The sequence below is a fragment of the Canis aureus genome, chromosome 5 (assembly GCF_053574225.1).
Source record: "Canis aureus isolate CA01 chromosome 5, VMU_Caureus_v.1.0, whole genome shotgun sequence".
In the NCBI taxonomy this organism is placed as follows: Eukaryota; Metazoa; Chordata; class Mammalia; order Carnivora; family Canidae; genus Canis; species Canis aureus.
In genome coordinates, this window is record NC_135615.1 from 880,704 (window position 1) to 899,211 (window position 18,508).

General features: G+C 35.2%; 1 protein-coding gene across 13 annotated transcripts in view; it reads left to right on the plus strand.

Annotated features, from left to right (window-relative positions):
- CCDC7 (coiled-coil domain containing 7) overlaps positions 1 to 18,508 on the plus strand; it is a 383,481-nt gene that overhangs the window by 15,166 nt on the left and 349,807 nt on the right. For all 13 annotated transcript variants that reach the window (XM_077896533.1, XM_077896532.1, XM_077896535.1 and 10 more), the window contains exon 4: positions 9,917 to 10,000. In XM_077896533.1, the coding sequence (XP_077752659.1) occupies positions 9,917 to 10,000 (84 nt within the window). The remainder of the gene's footprint in view (positions 1 to 9,916; positions 10,001 to 18,508) is intronic.

Consider the following 18,508-nt stretch of genomic DNA (forward strand, 5'->3'; position numbering starts at 1 on the left):
TATCCTTTTTCCAGTGGATAGTTCTTCCTGCTTTGTCAAGGATTCATTGTCCAGAGTTGAGGGTCCATTTCTGGGTTCTCTATTCTGTTTCATTGATCTATGTGTCTGTTTTTGTGTGAGTACCATACTGTCTTGATGATCACAACTTTGTAGTACAACTTGAAATCCGGCATTGGTTTTCTTTTTCAATATTCCCCTTGCTATTTGGGGTCTTTTCTGATTCCACACAAATCTTAAGATGATTTGTTCCAACTCTCTGAAGAAAGTCCATGGTATTTTGATAGGGATGGCATTGAATGTGTAAATTGCCCTGGGTGGCATTGACATTTTCACAATATTAATTCTTCCAATCCATGAGCATGAAATATTTTTCCTTCTCTTTCTGTATTCCTCAATTTCTTTCAGAAAGGTTCTGTAGTTTGCAGGGTATATATCCTTTACCTCTTTGCTTAAGTTTATTCCCAAGTATCTTAAGGTTTTGGGTGCAATTGTAAATGGGATTGACTCCTTAATTTCTCTTTCTTCAGTCTCATTGTTAGTGTATAGAAATGCCCCTGATTCTGGGCATTGATTTTGTATCCTGCCACACTGCCAAATTGCTGTATGGGTTCTAGTAATCTTGGTGTGGAGTCTTTTGGGTTTTCTATGTAGAGTATCATGTCATCTGTGAAGAGGGAGAGTTTCAATTCTTCTTTGCCAATTTGAATGCCTTTTATTTCTTTTTGTTGCCTGATTGCTGAGGCTAGGACTTCTAGTACTATGTTGAACAACAGTGGTGAGAGTGGACATCCCTGTCTTGTTCCTGATCTTAGGGGAAAGGTTCCCAGTGTTTCCTCATTGAGAATGATATTTGCTGTGAGCTTTTCGTAGATGGCTTTTAAGATGATAAGGAATGTTACCTGTATCCTTACACTCTGAAGAGTTTTGATCAGGAATGGATGTTGTATTTTGTCAGATGCTTTCTCTGCATCTCTTGAGAGGATCATATGGTTCTTGTTTTTCACTTGTTGATATGATCTATCACATTGATTGCTTTACGAGTATTGAACCAGCCTTATATCTGGGAAAAATCCCACTGGGTCATGGTGAATAATCTTCTTAATATACTGTTGGATCCTATTGGCTAGTATCTTCTTGAGAATTTTTGCATCTGTGTTTATCAGGGGTATTGGTCTATAATTCTCTTTTTTGGTGGGGTCTTTGTCTAGTTTTAGAATTAAGGTGATGCTGGCCTCAGAGAATGAGTTTAGAAGTATTCCACCCCTTTCTATCTTTCAGAACAGCTTTAGTAGAATAGGTATTGTTTCTTCTTTAAAAGTTTGATAGAATTCCCTTGGGAAACCATCTGGCCCTGGACTTTGGTGTTTTGGGAGGTTTTTGATGACTGGTTCAATTTCCTCCCTAGCTATTGGCCTGTTCAGGTTTCTATTTCTTCCTGTTCCAGTTTTGGAGGTTGTGGTTTTCCAGAAATGCATCCATTTCTTCTAGATTGCCTAATGTATTAGTGTATAGCTGCTCATAATAAGTTTTTTAAATGTTTGTATTTCCTTAGTATTGGTTGTGATCTCTCCTTTTTATTTTTATTTTATTTTTTTAAAGATTTTATTTATTCATTCATAGAGAGAGAGAGAGAGAGAGAGAGAGGTAGAGGTAGAGACTCAGGCAGCGGGAGAAGCAGGCTCCATGCAGAGAGCCCGACATGGGACTCCATCCAGGGTCTCCAGGATCACGCCCTGAGCTCCAGGCAGCGCTAAACCGCTGCACCACTGGGGCTGCCCTGATCTCTCTGTTTTAATTTGAGATTTTATTAGAGTCTTTTCTCTTTTGTTTTTAATAAGGCTGTCTAATGGTTTATCTATATTATTAATTATTTCAAGAACCAACTCCTGGTTTTGTTGATCTGTTTCACAATTCTTCTGGTCTCGATTTCATTGAGTTCTGCTCAAATCTTTATTAACTGTCTTTTTCTGCTTGGGTTAGGTTTTTTCTAGTTCCTTTAGGTGCGAGGTTAGCTTGTGTATTTGAGTTCTTTCCAGTTTTTTGAGGGATGCTTTTAATGCAATGTATTTCCCTCTTAGGACTGCTTTTGCTGTATCCCAAAGATTTTGAATGGTTGTATCTTCATTCTCATTAGTTTTCATGAATCTTTTTACTTCTTCTCTATTTTCCTGGTTGACCCTTTCATCTTTTAGCAGGATGCTCTTTAACTGCCACGTGTTTGAGTTTCTTCCGAATTTCTTCCTGTGATTGAGTTCAAGTTTCAAAGCATTATGGTCTGAAAATATGCAGGGGACAGTCCCAATCTTTTGATATTGGTTGAGACCTGATTTGTGATACAGTATGTGGTCTATTCTGTACAACGTTCCATGTGCACTTGGGAAAAATGTGTATTCAGTTGCATTTGGATGTAAAGTTCTGTAAGTATCTGTGAAATCCATCTGGTCGAGTGTATCATTTAAAGGTCTTGTTTCTTTGGAGATGTTGTGCTTGAAGATCTGTCATTTGCAGAAAGTGCCATGTTGAAGTCTCCCAGTATTAGTGTATTATTATCTAAGTATGACTTTACTTTGGTTATTTATTTATTTCTAAAGATTACATTCATTTACTCATGAGAGACAGAGAGAGAGGCAGAGACTCAGGAAGAGGGAGAAACAGGCTCCACGCAGGGAGCCTGACATGAGACTAGATCTTGGGTCTCCAGGATCATGCCCTGGGCTGAAGGCGGCGCTAAACCACTGAGCCACCTGGGCTGCCCCTTTACTTTGGTTATTAATTGATTGATATACTTGGCAGCTCCCACATTAGGGGAATAAATATTCATGATTGTTAGGCCCTCTTGCTGGGTAGATCCTTTAAGTATGATATAGTGTCTCTCTTCATCTCTTACTATACAGTCTTTGGGATAAACTTTAATTTGTCTGATATGAGGACCATTTGAATGGTAAATGGTTATCCACCCCTTCAATTTTAGGCTGGAGGTGTCCTTAGGTCTAAAATGAGTCTCTTGTAGACAGCAAATAGATGAGTCTTGCTTTTTTTTTCCAGTCTGAAACCTGTGTCTTTTGGTGGGATTATTAAGCCCATTCACGTTCAGGCTTACTATTGAAATATATGAATTTAGTGTCATCATATTACCTATTCAGTCCCTGTTTTTGTGGATTATTTCTTTGGGCTTCCTCTTTCTTGTACAGAGTCCCCCTTAATATTTCTTGCAGAGCTGGTCTGGTGGTCACATATTCTTTCAGTTTCTCCTTATCTTGGAAGCTCTTTATCTCTCCTTCTATTCTGAATGAGGGCCTTGCTGGATAGAGTATTCTTGGCTGCATGTTCTTTGCATTTAGGATCCTGAATATATCCTTCCAGCCCTTTCTGCTCTGCCAGGTTTCTGTGGAGAGGTCTGCTGTCAATCTAATATTTCTCCCCATATAAGTTAGGGATCTCTTGTCTCTTGCTGCTTTAGGACTTTCTCTTATCTTTGGAATTTGCAGGTTTCAGTATTAAATGTTGAGATGTTGAACAATTTTTATTGATTATAGGTGGGGGACCTCTCTATCTCCTGGATCTAAATGCCTGTTTCCCTCGTCAGATTAGGGAAGTTCTCAGCTATGATTTGTTCAAATATGCTTTCTGGTCCTCTGTCCCTCTAAGCACCCTCTGGAATCCCAGGTATACATATAGTTTTCCTTCTGAGGCTGTCTTGTATTTCCCTTAACCTTTCCTCATGGTCTTTTAATTGTTTTCCTCTTTTTTCCTCAGCTTCCTTCTTTGCCATCAACTTGTCTTCTATATCACTCACTCTTTCTGCTACCTCATTAACCCTCATCGTTAGGACCTCCAGTTTGGATTGCATCTCATTTAATTGATTTTTTATTTTAGCCTGATTAGATCTAAATTCTGTAGTCATGAAGTCTCTTGATTCCTTTATGCTTTTTTCCAGAGCCACTAGTAGCTTTATAATTGTGCCTCTGAATTCCCTTTCTGATATTGAATTGTAATCCAAATTCTTTAACTCTATGGGAGAGAGTTCTGTTTCTCATTCTTTCTTTTGTGGTGAGTTCTTCTTTCTAGTCATTTTTCTCAGTGCAGAGTGGCTGTATGAGTGGGATTCGTTAAGAATATCAACCACAACCTGATAAGTAAATTACTCTCAAGATGTTAGAAGCGAAAACCCTTCTATCTGTAGCATTCCAGCTGTTCTCTCTTTATTTTTTTTTTCAGCTGTTCTCTCTTTAAATCTAAGGTCAATTTTATAGGGTTCCAGGATAATTTGAAAGTCATCTAGGTAAGTTGATGGGGACAGGTTCCCTGGGGATCCTATCCTCACCATCTTGCCTCACCCATTTTATTTCCTTCTCTTATGCTAACTATGGCTTCCAGTATTATATTTAATGATAGTGATGAGAGCAGATATCATTGACTCATTATGACTGCTACTTCCAGACAGGAATGGAAGTTCAGTTCTCTGCTTCATTTCACCAGCACCACTATGGTGGGAGAATTGGAGGGCCAGTTTTCACTGCCACATTTTTTGAGTCCTATTGACACATACGGGTAGTGATGCAGTTTTTTTCTAGGTATTTGGCTCAAGGAGGATAGGTATTGTCAGAAAGTTTTGGGGTTATTCTAGAGACCCTTTTCACAGTCCTTGGGTCTGTCTGCTTGCTTTCTTTTCTTTTCTTTTCTTTTCTTTTCTTTTCTTTCTTTCTTTCTTTCTTTCTTTCTTTCTTTCTTTCTTTCTTTCTTTCTTTCTTTCCTTCTTTCTCTCAAAATATTTTATTTATTTGTGAGAGAGAGTATGAGTAGGGCAGAGAGAGTAGGAGAAGCAGACTTCCCACTGAGCAGGGGGCCTGATGCAGAGTGCATCCCAGGACTCTGGGATGATGATCTGAATGAAGGTAGATGTTTAATTAACTGAGCCACCCGGGTGCCCCTCTTTGCCTTTTCTTAAGGCTTCTTTTTTTTTTTAAGTCTGTGCTTATTGGAAGTTCCAGGTTCCAGTGCTCCCTCTATTTTATATGTAGGGAAAATGAAAACCTAAGGGATTAATTTATTCCTCAAATTTTGAAAACTCTGCCTTTCTCTTTCTATGTTTCAGAATTTTCCTGTGTTCTTTTGTTGGTTTGTTGTGTTGTAGAAGAGAGGATTAGAGGAATGAGCCTATTCAATTATAGCCAGAACTCGAAGTCCAAATTTATTTTTAGTTCCGATTCAGTTCTGAGTTTTCTGATATCTCCTTTATCTTAGATCAGCTTTCTTCTTATGAATAGTCATTGTATTTTCTATCTTCTTTCAAACTTTATTTTCAAACTATGACTGTTTATTTACTCTTCCTCTTTGTAGCAGCATATAGTTGAATCTTTTTTTAATCCAATCTGACAATATCTGTCTTTTAAGGTTTAGTTCATTTGCATTTAATTGATTAATTAAATGTATTATCATGTAATTAATTTATTATAATGAAACAATGAAATAATGTGAATTGAGTTTACTTTCCTGCTATTTGCTTTCTTTTTGTCCTATATCTCTTTGATCCTTTACTCTTTTCTGTTTTATTTTGGGTTAATTGTGTATTTTTTAGCATTTCACATTATTTCTTTTCTTGTTTTTTTAGCAATTTGTTTTTGTGCTTGCTCTAGGAATTCATTATTATTTAAATTTATCACAATCTATCTTGACTTAATATTATACACTTCATTTCTCATGTGAGAACTTTATAACAGTTCAATAACATTTACCTCACTTATATATATTTTTGCTATTATTGTTATAGTTTCCCTTTTTTTCTGAATGCTTTAAATATTTTATTTTTGGATTTCAGCAGTTTGATATAAGTTATGCCTAGCTGAGGCTTTCTATGTATATATTTTTAAAGATTTTATTTATTTATTAATGAGACACACAGAGAAAGAGAGAGGTAGAGACACAGGCAGAAGGAGAAGCAGGCTCCATGCAGAGAGCTTGATGTGGGATTCAATCCCAGATCCCGGGATCACGCTGTGAGCCAAAGGCAGATGCTCAACCACTGAGCCACCCAGGCATCCCCGCTTTCTGCTTATTTGTTCTGCTTAGAGTCCATCAAGCTGAATCTGTGAGTTGAATTTTTTCAACAACTTTGGAAATTTTCATTCATTATTTCTTTAGATATTTTACTGACTCTCTGCTCCTTTTTTATGAGACTCGAATTATACATATATTAGACTGCTTGATACTATATTAAGAAGTCACTCATACTCTTCATTCATTTCAGTGTTTTCTCTTTCTGTGTTTCAGTTTCACCAATCCTTTCTGTGGTTTCTGATCTGATGTTAAGTTATATCCAAGTAAATTTTTGTTTAAATATAATATTCACATTTAGGATTATCTTTTGATTACTTTTATATTTCTCTTGCTATTATCCTTCACTTAGTCTACTTATCTTTTCATGAAAATTCTTTGTATTAGTAACAGAATTGTAAAAATTTTTGTCTGCTAATCAGTGTGTTTGCTTCTACTATTTTTCTTTTTATTATGAATATGTTTTGTAATTTTTAAAAACTAGATCCCAAGCATTATATTTAGAAAAACATTGGAAACTGTGGTAAAGTGTTTATTTTCTAGAGAATGCTTACTGTTTCCTTTCTGGCATTTAGCGTGGAAAGCTAATAATTCTCATTCCTTTAAGAATTGATTTGAGCAGGAATTGATCCATATTTTAATTAAGTTGAGTTCTTGTCTGATTTGTCTAACCCATAATCTCTCCTATTGCTCCTTCCCCTGAGGGGTGGATTTCTTTGACATTGCCAGTATTTTAGCTGGCAAGAGTTTGAACTCTGATTTGAAATAGTTTTGGTTTAATCCTGGCAGAGCTTCAAAATACAATTACCACAAGAACATGCCAAATGAGAGTCCTCTGTTTCTGAGTTCCTGCTTTTTATAGTTGTGTAATTGCCAATCAAACCATAAAACATTTTCATTATCCCTCAAAGCCTCCTTGTACTGCATTTACAGTCAATTCTTTCCTACCTTGACTCCAGATAACCACTGATCAATCACTATACTAATGCCTTTTCTAGAGTGCTATATATATAAAATCTTATAAACGTAGCCTTATATATCTAGTCTTCCCCACTTTATTGTAATGTTTTTGAGCTTCATCCATGTTGTTCTATGTATCAGTAGTTTATTTTGTTGTGAAGAGTATTCCATTGTATGGCTATACCACAGTTCATTTATCCATTCATTAGTTAATAAACATTTAGGTCATTGGATCCAGTACCTATTTTGGCTGTTATGAATGCAGTTTCTATGAACATTTGTGTGCAAGTCTTTGTCAGGACATACGTGTTTATTCATCTTGGATAATTGCTTTGGAATAGCATTGGCAAGTTATAAGTATATATTTAATTTTTAAAAGAGATTTTATCTATTCATGACAGAGAGAGAGAGAGAGAGAGAGAGAGAGAGAGAGGCATAAACACAGGCAGAGGGAGAAGACGGCTCTATACAGGGAGCCTGACAAAGGACTCGATCCCGGGTCTCCAGGATCACACCCCAGGCTGAAGGTGGCACTAAACCACTGGGCCATTGGGGCTTCCCAGTATATATTTAATTTTATGAGCAACAACCAAATTACTTCTCAATGTGGAAAAATCATTTTATATTCCTACCAGCTGTCTGTGAGAGTTCCAGTGGCTGTATATCCTTACCAAAATTGGTATTTCCAGATTTTTTTATTCTCACCATTCCTAAGATTAAAATGCCATTTTTTTTGGCAAAATTCATATAGGGAGCAGTTTGGTAGAAGAAAAATTATTGGGTTGAGTGATTTGCTTTGGGGACTTTTCTCATTCCAGTCTGTCTACTAGCCTAAATGGCTCAGCTGGTTTTTCTTCATCCTCTAAGTTCTGTTTGTCAATGGTAGGCCTGCTTTTTGGCTTGGCTGACTTGGCATACTTCACACATACTGGGCCAAGTGCTCTTCTTTCTCCACTATGCTCCCAGAAGGTATGGATATGGCTTTGGTTCTTTGGTTATCTACAAAATGTTCTGTGGAATTCAGTTCATCAATTTTTTCTCATATCTTCTCTTTTTCAATATCCTTAAGGAAAATCATGATAATTATATAATTTCATATATTTTTCCTTTCTGTATTTTAACACCAAAATGAAGAACTCGCATAATTTTTCACATCATAACCATAAGTGGCATTTCTGCTTCCCTTTTTAAAGATATTTTTAGAAGTGCTGCCCAGCAATTTCTTTTTATCTCATTGGCCTGATTGGGACACATGGCTACCCTTATTGGTAAAGAAGGTTGGAAAATTTATTATTATTATTATTATTTATTATTATTATTATTATTATTTTAAAGATTTTATTTATTTGAGAGAAAGAGAACATGAGTGGGGGGAAAGGGCAGGAGAGGGAGAAGCAGGCTCCCCACTGAGTAGGGCACCCAATAGAGGGCTCTACCAGGACCCCAGGATCATGACCTGAGCTGAAGGCAGATGTTTAGCCAATTGAGCCACCTAGGCACACTTTATTATTATTACTACTAACTATGCACATTGGCATCCCTAATAAAATTGAGGTCCTGTTAGTAGGCAACTAAGACTCTCTATTATAATATTATAAGACTATTAGATACTTGTCTTAAAGCACTGTTATCATAATTTTTTATGATTTTGATATCCATGTAGATCTTTTCAAATAATCTGGCATCCCAGTTCATTAGGTTTCTTTCCTCCAATGTTTGTCTTTTAGCACATCTCGGCAACTAACTGACAAGGTGATATCCTCTAGTCTTTATCATAACCAGTAACTTTAACTTTTCTGTATTTAAGTTTCAATCATTTTAATCTCTGGTCACTACCTCTTATTTTTCCCACTTAGTCTGTCTAATATTCTGACTCCAAAAGTCCTTTGATTCCATTGGGAACTATAATTCATTGGTTTTACTGACTTTTAATGTCCCAAAGCTTCCTTGTGGTCTTACCTACCTTAAATTCCATGGCCCATTATTATTATTGCACCCATGCATATGTACTTTCTTTTTCTTCCATGCTATATTGATTTTATTTTGTTAAACTGTAGTCTTGATCAAATCAATCATCATCTCAATATTTGTGGTGTCTGAATATGAGTAGAAAAAAACCCCCAAGTATGCCTATCATCTCATTTATATTTATAATTAGTAACTCTATTTCGTTCATTTTCCCACTTTCCTGAATGACTAATTCAGTTTTTCTCCTCTCCTATATGGCTATGTCTTTATCATGACAAAAAAAAAGTGTATCAGCCTGTGAGTGTGTTTTAAAATACAACGTTGAATGAATATATTCCTCATGGAGAACATTCTGTGAGAATCCTAACTGTATATAAGCAACTGAGATTTGTTTATCATAGGTTGTTTCTGATTTACAAATCACTGCTCTACTAAAAAAGATTGTCATTGTGATATTTTAATCTGTCACTATTTTTTCCTCAAAGTGTTCACTTGCCCATTAAGTGAGGGTAAAAGACTATAGCTCTTGGCAAGTATAATTATATTCAGAAGTCATAATGAGCATTCATTTTTTAACACAAAGAGATATTTCTAAGGTATATATAGAGTGGCTACCTTTTTTTGGGTACTCATAAACTTCAGGAGTCTAAATCTGGGATGCTTAATTTTCTGCAACTGTGTAGAGGAAAATAAAAGACTTGAGATATATTTCATTCATAGGCATATATATTCCCCAGAATATACTCTCTTCCACTTTCTGGGAGAACTTGCTAGTATAGCATTTGAAGCATGATTTCAGGTCTTCTATCTTTGAAGGGATGTAAATTATAGACAAAAAATATTTTCAAAAATAATTAAATATACTGAAATGTAGATGGGTATGCATATGGATTCCAAAATAAAAGTAACTTTGTTTTGTTATTCTTTTGAAAAGGTTGAGGATGATCTGAATTCATTCTTGATATGTTGCTCACAATTTGTAGCTCAGTTAGAAGAAGCAGCTAAGGAAGAACGTAATGTATGTATTCTGTGTAAACTATCAAGTATAAAATATTTAATGTTATAATGATTTAAATTCTTTGTAATGTTAATAAAAATTTTTGTATTAATAAATTTTATATTTATTAAAATCATTAGTTGTTATTAAGGGTAATTTTAGCAATACGATATTTAAAACTATATTGGCTGTTTGAACTTGAATGTGATTATCCATTTAGTAGTAGTATTCTAGATACAATGCTTTAAGGAGTTATAAAAGGCATTGGATAGCATTATTTATTTTTTCTATTCTTAAGATAGGCATTTAGATCTGTGAATTTTACTTTACAGCATTGATTGGGTTATTAGTTTTTCATATTTACAAATGAAAATATATTGTGGTATTAATAGTATTTATATTGTTTAAAAAACATTTTAATTTAAACTCAATTTAGTTAACATATAGTGTATTATTAGTTTCAGGGGTAGAATTTAGCAATTCATCAGTTGCATATAAGACCCAGTGCTTATTACATCAAGTGCCTTCCTTAATACTCATCACTCAGTTACTCCATTCCTCACCCCCTCTCCTCCAGCAACCCTCAGTTTGTTTCCTACAGTTAAGAGTCTCTTAGGGTTTGCCTCTCTCTCTGTTTTTATTTTATTTTTCCTTCCCTTCCCCTACATTCAACTGTTTTGTTTCTTAAATTCTACATATGAGTGAAATCATATGGTATTTGTCTTTCTTTGATTGACTTATTTCACTTAGTATAATACCCTCTGGTTCCATCCAAATAAGATAATTTATATTATAAAATAATATAATTAATGAAAATTTCAAAAAATACATGAATAAAGAAGAAAACAAAAATGGCCATAATCCTATTTTCCCAAGATAACCCAACTATTATTCACATATTTTTGTTTCCCTTCCTGATTTTCCAAAGTTATAAAGATAAAGAAAAAAAAGAAATAATACTGGACATACTATTTGGTAATGCACTTTTATTATTTTTTACTTTTAGAAAATGGTATTTATTTTTTCATTTGTACACATATTATTTTTATTTTGTTAACGATTTATTTATTTATTTTGAGAGAGAGAGTAGGAGTAGGAGGAGGGACAGAGGGAGAAGGAGAGAGAATCTTAACAGATTCCCCACTGAGTACAGACTTGAGGACTCAATCTCATCTCCTGAGCCAAAACCAAGAGATGGATGCTTAACCAACTGAGTCACCTGGGCACCCCTGATGATAAGTGTATTATTGTAGAGCATTTGAAATTGAGAAAAGTATATAGGAAAACAAGTAACCTATAATTTAAATCTAGTATATATACACCATTGACATTTTAGAACATGTTTTCTAATATGCTGTGAGTATATATACACACACACATATATATACACATGCATATATATGCATTCACATGATGTATATGTCTGTATATGCACATTCATTTATATGTATATTGATAATATTTTTTTCTAATTTTTTATTGTGGCAAAATACACAGAACATAACTTACTGTATTAACCATTTTTAAGTGTACAGTTCAGTGGTATTAAATACATTAATATTGTACAACAATCACCCTCATCCATCTCAGAACTCTTCATCTTGCAAAACTGAAACTGTATGCGTTAAACAATAAACTCCTTATGGCCCCTAGCCCCTGGTAACCACCATTCTACTCTGTTACTATGAGTTTGGCTGGCTGATTTTCTTTTTCTCTTTCTTTCCTTTCTTTCTTTTCTTTTCTTTTTCTTTCTTTCTTTCTTTCTTTCTTTCTTTCTTTCTTTCTTTCTTTCTTTCTTTCTTTCTTTCTTTCTTTCTTTCTTTCTTTCTTTCTTTCTTTCTTTCTTTCTTTCTTTCTTTCTTTCTTTCTTTCTTTCTTTCTTCTTTCATTCAAGATCCACTTATAAGTGAGATCATGCAGTATTTGTCTTTTTGTGTCTGGCTTATTTCACTTAGCATAAGGTCTTCCAGATTTATCCCTGTTGTCACAAATGTCAGGATTTCCATCTTTTTGTGGTGGAATAATATTCCTGTGTGTGTGTCTTACAATTTCTTTATCCAATCATCCATCCAGAAACACTTAGGGTTTTTTTCCATATTTTTGTTATTGTGAATAATGCTGCAATGAACATGGGAGTGCATGTATTTCTTTGAGATACTAATTTGCTTTCTTTGGATATGTATCTGGAAGTAGGATTGCTAGATCATACGGCAGTTCTGTTTTTAAGTTTTATTTTTTTTACGTATAGAGGTTTTTTTTTTTTTTTTTTTTTTAGATTTATTTATTCATGAGAGACAGAGAGAGGCAGAGACACAGGCAGAGGGAGAAGCAGGCTCCATGCAGGGAGCCCAATGCGGGACTCCATCCTGGGTCTCCAGGATCATGCCCTGGGCCAAAGGCGGTGCTAAACCGCTGAGCCACAGGGGCTGCCCTGTTTCTAAGTTTTAGAGGAGTCTTCTTGCTGTTTTCCATGGTTGCTGTACCAATTTCCTTTCCCACCAATGGTGCATAGGATTCCTTTTCTCCAAATCATTGTCAACAATTGTTTTCTCTGGGACGCTTCCATGGCTCAGCGGTTAAGCACATCTGCCCTTGGCTCAGGTCGTGATCCTGGAGTCCTGGGACCGAGTCTCATATCGGGGTCCCTGAATGGAGCCTGCTTCTCCCTTTGCCTGTGTCTCTGCCTCTCTCTCTTTGTCTCTCATGGATAAATAAATAAAATATTTTTTAAAAAAAACAATTGTTTTCTCTTATCTTTTTGATAATAGCCATTCTAGCACGTGTGAGAGTATTTCATTGTGATTTTGATTTGCATTTGCTTGACAACGATTAGGGGTGTTGAGTACCTTTTCATGTTGTTGGCCATTTGTATGTCTTCCTTGGAAAAAAAAATCTTTTTTTTTACTATTGAGTTGTATTAGTTCCTTTTCTATTTTGGATATTAATCCCTTATCAAATATATGCTTTGCAAATATTTGCCTTGTTCTTAATCCTAGAGAAAAATCTATCAGTCTTTCTCCAGTAAATATGCTCTTTGTGTGGCCTGTTTATATGTGGACTTTTATGTTGAGTTAGTTTGCTTCTATTCTTAGTTTATTGATTTTTTTTTAATCAGGAAGGAGTGTTGATTTTTTGTCAAGATGATCATGTGGTTTTTGTCCTTCATTTTGTTTATGTGGTATATTAAATTGTTTCATATCATTACAAATAGTGAGTGAGCTAGGCTTATGTTCACACATAAATTCTATTTGATTTTACTGTGTGACCCTTTTAATGTGCTTTTTTTTTTTTTTTTTTTGAAAGTAGGCTCCATACACAGTGTGGAGCCAAATGCTGGGCTTTGATCATTAGACAAGACCTGAGCTGAATGCTTCACCAACTGAGCCACTCAGGTGCTCCTTAATATGCTTTAAAATTCTGTTTGCTAGTATTTTATTTAGAATTTTTGCATCATTTTTTCATCATTATTAATCAGGAATATTGGTCTGTAGTTTTTTTATGTCTTTGTTTGGTTTTGATATCATAATGCTGACCTCATGGAGTTGGTTTACGAGTTTCCTCCTTTTTGATTCTTTGGAAGAGTTTGAGAAGGGTTGGTATTCTTTTTAAAATGATAGAATTCTCCAGTGAAGCCATCTGGTTTTGGGCTTTTATTTGTTAGGAGGTTTTTGATTACTGTTTCAATCTCTTTACTAGTTACAGGTCTGTTCAGAGTTCAGGCCTTGGTAGATTGTATGTTTCTAGGAATTTGTCCATTTCTTCTAAGTTATCCAAAAAATCTTTTATAGTCTTTGAGTGAGTGGACATCGATGTAATATCTCCTCTTTCATTTCCAATTTTAGTTATTTAAATGTTTTCTCTTTTTTTTCATTCTTAATCTACCCAAGGGTTTGTCACTTTTCAAAAATTACCTTTGGTATCATGTTTTCTAATTCTCCATTTCATTTATCTCTGCTCTAATATTTATGATCTCCTTTCTTCTGCAAACACTGAGTTAAAAAAATTTTTTTTATTGTTCCTTTAGGTGAAAGGTTAGGCTGTTGGTTTGTGATTTTTTTAAGTGTAAACATTTACTACCATAAACTTTTTGTACTGATTTGCTGAATTCATAGTTTTGGTATTTTGTGTTTTGTTTCCATTTACCTTCAGATATTTTCTAAATTCCTTTATGATTTTTTCTTTGATCTGTGGGTTGTTGAAGAGCATGTTGTTTAATTTTCACATAGTTGTGGATTTTTTTTTAAATTTTTTATTTATTTGTAATAGTCACAGAGAGAGAGAGAGAGAGAGAGAGGCGGAGACACAGGCAGAGGGAGAAGCAGGCTCCATGCACCGGGAGCCTGATGTGGGATTTGATCCCGGGTCTCCAGGATCGCGCCCTGGGCCAAAGGCAGGCATCAAACCGCTGCGCCACCCAGGGATCCCTGGATTTTTTTTCTTTCTGCTACTGATTTCTAGTTTTACCCCATTGTATTTGAAAATTTGCTTTGTGTGATTTTGATCTTAAAATTGTTAAAACTTGTTTTGTGTCCTAACATGTTGAAAAATGTTCTATATATGCTTGAGGAGAACATGTATTTTGCTGTTGTTGGGTGGGATATTCTCATAGGTTTGTTAGGTCTATCTATTTTACAGTATTATTAAGCCCTAATTGATATGTTGTCTAATTGTTCTTGCCATAACTGAAAGTAGGGATATTGAAATATTCTATTATTGTGTTGCTGTCTGTTTCTCCCTTTGGTTCTGTTAGTGTTTGCTTCATATATTTGGATGCTTTAATGTCAGGTGCATGTATATTTATAATTTTATATCTTCCTAATGAGTTGACCCTTTTATCATTTTATAGTATCCTTTGTTTTCTTTTTTTGGTAGTTTTGTCTTAATTTCTATTTTGTCTAAGAATGGCCACCCCTGCTATCTTTAGGTTCCTTTTTCTGTGGAATATCTTCTTCTAGCCCTCTATTCTGAGCCTGTGTGAGTCCTAAGACTTAAGGAGAGCCTCTTATAGGCAACATATAGTTGGATTTTTTTTTTAATTTTGTATTCTGTGTCTTCTCATTGGTGTGTTTAATCCACTTACACTTAATGTAATTACTGGTAGGAAAGGCTTACTATTGCCATTATTTTAATGATTTCTGTTTGGTAGCTTTGGGTTCCTCTTTTTCTCTCTTGGTATCTTCTTTTGTGTTTTGTTGATTTTTTTTTTTTTGTAGTGACATATTTTGATTCCCTTATTGTTTCCCTTTTTGTATATTCTGTAGATATTTCCTTTGTGGTTACCATTGCAATTATATAAAATTTATTCAAGTTATAACAATTTATTTTAATTTGATAATAACTTTATTGCACGTGAGAACTCTACATCCCTGCCCCTCCTATTTTATGTTACTAATGACATAAATTACCTCATTTTACATTGCATAGTAATATATAATTTAGATTTATAATTTTCATCTTTAAAAAATTCTGTACCAGATTTATACAGGGTTTATTCACCTACTTTATAGTACAGGATATTTGTTAATATATTTACCTTTATCAGGGAATTTTATATTTTTCATATGGTTTTGTGTTGATGTTTAATGTCTTTTTCTTTTAACTTTCAGGACTTTTAGGACTCCCTTCAGAATTTCTTGTAAGGAAGGTCTAGTGGTGATGATTTCCTTTCAGCAGTTCTTTTTATCTGAGAAAGTCTTGATTTCTCCCTCATATTTGAAGGACAGTTTTGCCAGATTATAGTATTTTTGTTTGGCAGTTTTTCTTTCAGTGCATTGACTATATCAACCTGCTCCTTGTAGCCCATAATCTTAATGGTTAGAAACATGCTGATGATCTGATGAGAATTTTCTTGTATGTTACTCTCTTGCTGTTGACAAGGTTCTTTGTGACTATTTTTTTTAAAGATTTTATTTTATTTATTCATGAGAGACAGAGAGACAGAGAGAGAGAGGCAGAGACACAGGCAAAGGGAGAAGCAGGGCTCCATGCAGGCAGCCTGATGCGGGACTCAATCCTGGGTCTCCAGGATCAGGCCCTGCACCAAAGGTGGCGGTAAACCACTGAGCCACCTGGGCTGCCCTTCTCTGTGACTTTTGACAGTTTGATCTCAGTGTAGATCTCCTCAGATATTTTCCTAGTTAGAGTTTGTCAAGTTATTTGAATTCATATGTCTGTTTTTCTCCTTAGACTTGGGAAACTTTCAGTCATTATTTCTTCAGATAAGTCTCATGCTCCTTTCTTTTTTCTTACTTCTTCAATTCTCATATATTTTTTTTCTGTTCCATGCTATCTTCTTTTTTTTTTCTTTTGCCTTGATTATTTTGAAGGTCTTGTCTTCCAGTTTACCGATTCTTTCTTCTACCTGGTCAAGTCTGTCGTTGAGGTGCTATAATGAATTTTTCAATTCAATTATTGTATTCTTTAGTTTCTGAATTTCTGTGTAGTTTTTCTTCATAGTTTTAATTTTTTTAAGATTGTATTTATTTATTCATGAGAGACACAGAGAGAGGCAGAGACATAGACAGAAGGAGAAACAGGCTCCTCACAGGAAGCCCAAAGCAGATCTGAATCCCCAGACCAGGATCACTCCAGGAGGGGAAGGCAGATACTCAACCACTGAGATACCCAGGCTGCCCCATAGCTTTTATTTTTTTAATATTCTCATGTTCATGTATTGCTTTCCTGATTTCCTTTGTTTTTATTTTTAAAGATTTTATTTATTCATGAGAGACACACAAAGAGAGACAGAGACACAGGCAGAGGGAGAAGTAGGTTCCTTACAGGAAGCCCAATTTGGAACTCGATCCTGGAACTCTGGGATCGCAACCTGAGCCGAAGGCAGATGCTCAACTGCCAAACCACCCAGGCATCCCTTCCTGATTTCCTTTGGTTGTTTATTTGTGCTCTCTTTTAGCTCATTAAGTATCCTTATCATGACAATTTTGAATTTTTTGGCAATTCGTATATTTCTGCTGCTTTAGTTTCTGGAGATATAATTTTTTCTTTTAAATGTGCTAAGATTCCCCTTTCCTTTGTATGTCTTACTACTTTTTTGTTGTTCAGATTTGGCATCTGAAGCATCAGCCAACTCTTCTAGAGTTTGTGGTCTGATTTTCTATAGGGAAGACTTTCTCCATTTAGTGTGCCTGGATTCTGGAGACCTCTTAAGTCTTTTTTGAGTAGATGTTCCATCTGGGTTTATGCATGAGGCTTGTAGGTTTCTACTCAGGTACTCCCCCTAGTGCCTCTCTGATACTATTATAAATTTCAGTACCGGAGCTCCACCTAATGTCTGCTTTTGTTACTGCAAACACTGGTGCATGGTGTACTCTGTTTTTAGTTCTGAGATTCTCAATCTGGCATCCTTTTGCTATCAGTACTTGGATAGAGGCAAGAGGGAAACTGGCCTCTTGGACAACCCCGTGCCGCAATTGTCAGAATGTTGAATGTGTGTTTTACTCCTTTCCATACCCAAGGGGAAAATAAGAGTTGAGGGACTTCTTCCTAATTGTACTGCATTGTGCGAGAATAGGGAGAGGCTCTGGGCAGTTAATCTTGAGAGTATCAATTTTTTTTTATTGGACTTTGATGTAGTTGATTTTGTCCTTGTCTAAGGTACAGGAAACTTTTAACTATTTTTTGGATTTCTCAGAAGCATTTGGGTTGTTTGATGTTAAAACCCTATTTTTCTAGAGGAAGGGGGATTTTAGGCTTCATATTCACCATCTTGCTCATAAAATATTATTTCTTTAATGAGGAATGGTATTAGAAACCAAGATCTGTTAGTTAATTTTGCCCAGTGATCCTGGACTGTCTTTGCTTTTCTACCGTTTCAACAGATAGAACTGGGAAATGTATGTAGGTATGCACACATATACATATACATAGTTCATATACTCTTATCCCTATATATAATTAAAGTGAACATATACATGAATATATACATGAATAGATATATTTAGAAATCTGGAATTCTCACAGACACCTTGAATTCCAGTCTCTCACTTCAGGACTTATTCTTGCTTTCATTTCATGTGTATATGTCCTTTCCACAGTGAGATTCTAACTCTTAACATCAATACAGTTACTCTTTTGCTCAAACCTATACTACTTCAAAGATCATTTAAGAATTTCTTCTCCTTTATCAATACAAAAACAAACTTACTAAAAAGATTTTCAAAAGATTTCTTTTGAACTACCCATCCCTCTGACACTTAGCAGCATTCTTGTCCAAGACTGAGTACAAGGTATCTATTAAATTTTGTGTTATCGAGTTTCTTGGATTAGCTCTTTTTTCTTTTTCCTTTACTAGTTTCTTCAGTTTTAAGTTTTTTAAAATTTTTATTTATTTATGATAGTCACACAGAGAGAGAGAGAGAGAGGCAGAGACACAGGCAGAGGGAGAAGCAGGCTCCATGCACCGGGAGCCCGACGTGGGATTCGATCCCGGGTCTCCAGGATCATGCCCTGGGCCAAAGGCAGGCGCTAAACCGCTGCGCCACCCAGGGATCCCTCCAGTTTAAGTTTAAA